Raw genomic sequence first — 6851 nt, 5'->3', positions numbered from 1 at the left:
ATTACTAATTTCATACAATATAGGTGTACGTGATTTATATATGGTCTAAATCTATTATCATATATTTGATTACGAACATAAAAAATCAAGAGCTATTGTATATCGTTGTAGCGTACGGACACCCAACTAGTTATTTGTGAAGAATAAAACAGGGCAACCTACTTTCTAAAGAAACTTTCTTTATTTACGGATGCAGTGATCTTAATTCTCATGAAGATATCGATATGAAGTGTGTCTTATGGGACTACATACATGTGAACCGAAACATCTCAACGAGACCTGAATGAATTTTTAAGCTCGAGCTGCTGAATACTCATCATCCATTTATCTCCGTATAATAATAATGATAATGATGATAATAATAGTAATAATAATAATAATAATAATAATAATAATAATAATAATAATAATAATAATAATAATAATAATAATAATAATAATAATAATAATAATAATCATAATAAGATGACTTGCGGCCAGCCGGTGGTGAGGAAGAGAAAAGACAAACTACTCCACGGTCGGGCCGCTAGGAGCTCCCCAACCAATTGTTCGTCCACGTGGCCCATCCGCATTGGTTGGGAGGCCCGCCATACCATCACCCTTTTGTTTTGTCTGTATGCCACACAACCACAAGGAGCTGTCATCCACACGATTCGTCTCTCGAATAAGTTTAGTGACGCCATAACAATAAGTTTTTTTTGATTGAACGCCAGTAATCGGACGAGATAGCATCTTGGTTTTCTAGTGTATTACTCCCCTGTCATTCTAAAAAATAACTGCATATCTTGTATTTAGATTAGAGGAGTCAAATAATATTTTTTAAAGTTTATCCAAATATAATAAATATATCAGGTGCACATGACATTAGATATGGGTTATATGAAGGATGTCCTTTGCAAAATATATGGCAACCACGAGACACATTAGATGATCATCATGTTTTAATATGTGCAGTAAAATGCCACGTTCACCTAACATGTTATCTAAATAATATCTAATTGGTCGTGTTATATATATTTATAGAACAGAATTTATGTAGAGAGACACGTATATAAACATCTTGAGGACGGATATGCATTTATTTTTAGAACGTACTTACGGATTAGACATAGTATATACCAAGGCGATGTTTTCCATTCATCATGCATGCATTCTGGATCCAGGATCCAGAATTCCAGGCACATGCTGCGGGTCTTGGACGACCTTTGTGTGGCTGGCTTTACTTTTGTTTCCATTGAAGCGCGCGGTCGTGTCGTCATGGGCAGATTATCCGGCCGGCCGAGCAGCTTCCTCGCGAGCCTGCCTGCACGTTAATCAATCCTGTGGCCTGGCCTGGCCTATATATACACACCATACTAGCATGCGTAATATATATGCGTTATAACAGCAGAGCAGAGGTCAACAAGACGAGACAAGAGAATGCCTGTGAGCAGGATCGCCGTGGGTGCTCCGGGCGAGCTGTCCCACCCCGACACCGCCAAGGCCGCCGTCGCCGAGTTCATCTCCATGCTCATCTTCGTCTTCGCCGGCTCAGGATCGGGCATGGCCTTCAGTGAGTACCTTAATTTTATTTCCATTCATTGCATTGTTAATACGTACGTACGTACCAATAACCATCATCATCACCAGGTAAGCTCACGGACGGCGGCGCCACCACTCCCGCCGGCCTCATCGCCGCGTCTCTGGCGCACGCCCTCGCCCTCTTCGTGGCCGTCTCCGTGGGTGCCAACATCTCCGGCGGCCACGTGAACCCTGCCGTGACCTTCGGCGCCTTTGTGGGCGGCAACATCAGCCTCCTCAAGGCCCTGGTCTACTGGGTGGCCCAGCTCCTGGGCTCCGTCGTCGCCTGCCTCCTCCTCAAGATCGCCACGGGCGGCGCGGCCATTGGCGCCTTCTCGCTGTCGGCGGGCGTCGGCGCCATGAACGCCGTGGTGCTGGAGATGGTCATGACCTTCGGCCTCGTGTATACGGTGTACGCCACGGCCGTGGACCCCAAGAAGGGCGACCTCGGCGTCATCGCGCCCATCGCCATCGGCTTCATCGTCGGCGCCAACATCCTGGCGGGGGGCGCCTTCGACGGCGCCTCCATGAACCCCGCCGTCTCCTTCGGCCCGGCCGTCGTCACCGGCGTCTGGGAGAACCACTGGGTGTACTGGGTCGGCCCACTCGCAGGCGCGGCCATCGCGGCGCTCGTCTACGACATCATCTTCATCGGGCAGCGCCCACACCAGCAGCTGCCAACCACGGCAGCAGACTACTGATGACCATCATCATCATGCACTGAATAATTAAGACCAGACCACTCAATATATATACATATGAAGAATAACATGCCAAATCTCATCTCCTAGCTAGCAACTTGATTCTCCATATATTTCTTAAATACAAACTAAACTCGATTGAGTATAGCTTGGTATGAAACCACATGTGTGTGATGTTATTTTGTCCTTGTGGTAATTTGTACATCTCTATCTCTATCATATTAAAGCATCAATTTCGACAGTCGTCTTACCTCATAATTTTACAAATAACTCTTTAACGTCATTGTCACGTGCTATGAAATGTTAACAAACCTCCGCGATTCCCACTCCAGCTAACAACTTCCGCACCAATGGTATGCAGTATGTTGCGTTTGCAGGCATTTTATTTGCTCTCGACTTCGAAAGTCTATCTCAAAACCGCGGTTGGTTGGTGCCAGTCTACAATCGATGCGGCCGAGATTAGTGGTCTATACCCTACCTTGACAAATCTAGATTTAGTAGATCCAGATCATTTCATAATCTTGTTATATAATATATTTATTATTTTTGGTAAATCCAAAGCGGATGAAACTAGGGCAGAAACCATAACCAAAAATCCTGTAACCGAAGCCTTAGAACCGCATTGTTTCCAAAAAACGATGTATTAAAGCATCGACAGTATAGTGCGTGATAATTTTTCACGAAACATTCTCAAATTTTATCATAGGCTCTATATATGATATCCTATCGCTACCATCCTCGCAAAAAAGACGCTTAGAACTTTTGGCTTCTTATTTTGGCGGCGGCAAGACGAAGAGGGAGGAGGAAAGGTGGCAACGTCTAGGGTTTGGTGGCGATAGATCCATCTCATGGGAAATGACACGGAGATTGTAATTATGGTTTCTCGCTCGGTATATGAAATGTATATGTCGGAGAGCAAATCTCCGGCCGGGTGACGCAGTGCACCCGCCTAAATCCTAAGATGAGGAGGGGTCTAAGCGTTTTGCTTGTTAGTTGGAAAAGTGGGAAGAACACAAGAACACACAAGGATTTAGAGTGGTTCGGGGCGCCGGAGCGTAACACCTTACTCAACTGTGTGATATATTGCTTGAGATCTTGTATGAACTTGTGAGACTAAGATTGAGTCTAAAAGATTTCGCCTCTGTGTAACGTCGCATGCCTCCTCTTTTATAGCTGAAGGGGGGCATGCACAAAGGTACTGGGCCCCGACATGTGGGCCCAAGTATATAAAGAATATAGCGCTTGGAGCCACCAATGTTTGCTGCTAGGGCAATCTTCTCGTGCCCTGACGCCCGAGATCTCCGTATCCTTGGCGTGCAGGGGAAGCTTCTTGTAGAAGGGACAATGAGTATTGTGCGCCGCTCGGCACGGGCGTACTGTTCGCCAACAGACTGGTCAGGCGCGCTGTCTGCTGGGTGACCCTGACGTTGTCTGCCGGCGGATTGGACAGGACACATTAAATGCTGAGAGGGCGTGTCGCCCGTCAGCGTGGTGGCAGGCGGCGCGTCCTCTCCGCAATAAATGCTAAAGACTGCACAGCCGTATGGTCCTTACGTCAGGCTTGGCCCGTTGGCTTATGTCACGAGCCACAAGCCATGCGGTCGCGACGAGTTTCCGCCTGAGCGGGGAGCGTAGGGCAAGGCCTGGACACGTGTCGGCACCGGACCCTTGCTTGTGCCGGGGTCCTCTCCGTCCCGGGACCTTGCTAAGGCCCGGACCTCACTCGGGGGGACCCGGCATGTCTCCTCGGGAGCTCCGGACTCGTACTCACAGGGGTCCGGTGTTCCTCTGCGGAGGTCCGGACCCAACGGTGCTTCCTGGGACGTATTATCCTTCCTCGCCACGTGGTGCCCTTAGACCTGCCCATGTGGTGGGGTCGAGTGGTGCTCTCCGTGTGACCTGGAGGTGTCGTACGGGTGCAGCGTCTTCATACTGTAGAAGAGGGTACCCCTGATTCAGGGTACCGACAGTGGCCCCCAGGCCCACCTCAAGGGAGGATGCGAGCCTGTAGGTGGGGCCAGAGTCTGATTTGCGGTTGGCCTGCTGCTCCTGTGCGCCCGTTGGCGCAATCACCGTCGACCCGCCTATGGTCATGCCGACTGCCACGCCTATTCCCACGGCTGACTGGCCCGTGACCATCGTACTTAATGTCACTGTTGGGCCACGCGCGGGGTGCCTCGAGTCGCTGCACTTGTTCTAAAAAACTTATCTTTTTAGACTTCCGTGACGGTCCCGAAAAGACGTGCCATTGGCGCAAGCGGCGGTGCGATTTTTCCGCACCCAGTAACCGGCGCACCGGTTGCATGACATGTGGGCCTAGGCCCCCGAGTTGGACCGCCGGTTGCAGCGAAGCTGAGGGGGCGCACAACCGCGGGGCGGTTGTACGCTTCTTGCGTGGCGGTTCGCCTTTTTTGACCGCTGGCTACGGCGGAGATGAAGGGGCGCTTAACCGTGGGGCGATTGCATGCCATTGTGCGACGGTTCGCCCTCCTGACTGCTGGTTGCCCCGAAGATGAAGGGGCGCGTAACCGCGGGGCAGTTGCACGCTCCTTCTTCAGGTCAGTCTATATGATATGTGGGGCCTGACCCCCGTGTCATAAGGTGGGATCCTTGGTGCACGTCGGGGGAGACTTCGCCCGTGACGCTTCGGGGGCGCGAGTGGGGAGATCTGCCTTTAAAAAGGGGTTGATCTCCCGGGCAGTAGACATGCCTCCCTCCTCTTGCGACCATCACGCCCTTCCGCCTTCCGGGCCTCCAGATGGGGTGCGTCGGTGTTCCTTGGAGGGATCCGCGTCAGGGCCGTCTCCTCCGGCGATATCATCGCCGAAGAGCTCGCGCTCGTGGTGGTGCCGCCGATCTTTTCTTCTTGTTGTTGTTGTTAGAGGAGTGCAACCCCATGGGGGTTGGCATCCTTCCGCCATCGCTCGGCTTCAAGGATTTTCATCACGCAGCCTGGCTGCAATTTCCCACCAGTGGTCATCTAGAGGGATGACCACCAACCTTGTGGTGGGGAGAAGCAAGCCGGGTTGTGGCCTCCCTCTTGCCCTCAGCTTCAAGGATGTTCGTCATCCGTGCTGGGGAGGAGGGCGTGCCGAGTTGTGGCCCCGCTGTAACGCCTTGAATTTGGGGGGTAGAATTTTTTTCTTCTTTTCCCTCACCAAATTCAGGCGTTACTCTTTCCTTTTTCCCTTTTCTTCTCGCTAAGCCTTGATCTTTTCCAAAGTCGCAGCGGGTTTTGGCTTTAGACCTCGCGTAAAGCAAAACCTTAAAACACTTTATTTTGTGTGATGCACCATGCCGAACCATGCATACTTTTTGATTGATTAAAAATGTGAATGCTTTCGTCTAGAGAAAATTAGAAATTAGAAAAAAGGAAAAAGCCTTTTCTTCTTTTCTTTCTTTTTCTTCCCTCTCTCTCCCCCCTTCTCCCCTATTTGGCCCAGCCACGCCCCCCCTTCGGCCGGCCCAGCTGGCGGCCCAGCCGCCCCTCCCCCCTCCTCCCGCGTGGGCCCCGCGCCGGCCCAGCCGCGCGCCCCCTCCCTCCCCCACTTTGGGCCCAACCGGCCCAGCCCCCCCCCACCCTTTTTCTTTTTTCCAAAAATCCTCCCGCGGGCCCCACCCGTCATCTCTCTCTCTCCCTCCCCTACCCTAACCGCCGCCGCCGCCCTCCCCTGCTCGTCCGAGCCGCCGCCGTCGCCCCTCCCCGCCCGCCGGTGAGGCTCCTCCCCCCTCCTCCTCCCTCCTCCCCTCCCTCTCCTTCCTCCCTCTCCTCCCTCTGGCGTCCTCCCCTCACCCGCGTCGCCCGGCTTGGCCCCTGGCTCGGCCGTCCCGGCGAGCTCGGCCCGGCCCCGGCCGCCCTCTCCTCGCCCGCGCCCGGCCGGCTCCGGCCCTGGCCACCCCGGCCGTTCGCGCCCCCGACCCCGCCCGGCCCGGCCACCCCGCGCCCGACGAGCCCCGCCCCGTCCCGCGCCCCGGCCGCCCTCGCCCGGCCCCGCTCCGCCGCCCCGCGCCGCCCCTTCCCCGTCCCCGACCGTCCCGGCTTGGCCGCGCCCCTCGGCCCCGCCTCCGGCGACCAGCCCGCCCCCGCGCTCGGCCGCCCCGCCGACGAGCCGCCCCGCCCCCTCCCGTGCCCGGCTCGGCCCCGCCCCCGGCGAGCCCGGCCGCGCCCGCTCGGCCCCGGCGACCCGCCCTCGGCCCGCCCGGCCCCGGCTCGGCGTGCCTCGCCCGCTTGGCCCGGCTCCCTGCCGCCCCAGCGACCCGCGCCGCCCCGTGCCCGGCCGCCCCCGGCGAGCCGCGCTCGGCCCTGCCCCCGGCCGCCCTCCGGCGAGCCGCCCCGCCCGTGCCCGGCTCGGCCGCTCTCGGCCCCCCGCCGCGCCCGCCCCCGGCTCGGCCGCCCGCCTCCCGGCGAGCTCGGCCGCCCCCCGGTTCAACCGCCCCCGTGCCCCGGCTCGGCCGCCCGTCCCCGCGCTCGGCCTCGTCCGGCCGTATCCTCGCTCGCCCGCGCTCGCTTTCCCCGGCGTGCTTGCCCGTTCGCCCTGCCGTGCCTTGCTCGCGTCGTGTCGGCCCTCGGCGTGGCCTCGAGCTCGGCCC

At 55.8% G+C, this 6851-nt stretch overlaps 1 protein-coding gene across 1 annotated transcript; it reads left to right on the top strand.

The window, feature by feature from the left end:
* The first annotated feature begins 1405 nt into the window (after positions 1–1405).
* Positions 1406–2501, top strand: LOC541893 (tonoplast intrinsic protein 2). Its single transcript, NM_001111559.1, is given in 2 exon segments — positions 1406–1552; positions 1630–2501. Coding segments are annotated over 2 exon segments (765 nt in total). The 5' UTR covers positions 1406–1419; the 3' UTR covers positions 2262–2501.
* The last annotated feature ends 4350 nt before the right edge of the window (positions 2502–6851 follow it).

This window comes from Zea mays, chromosome 8 (genome assembly GCF_902167145.1).
Source record: "Zea mays cultivar B73 chromosome 8, Zm-B73-REFERENCE-NAM-5.0, whole genome shotgun sequence".
Lineage (NCBI taxonomy): Eukaryota > Viridiplantae > Streptophyta > Magnoliopsida > Poales > Poaceae > Zea > Zea mays.
The sequence above is the reverse complement of the archived record's forward strand: the minus strand, read 5'-3'. Positions and strand labels throughout refer to the sequence as shown.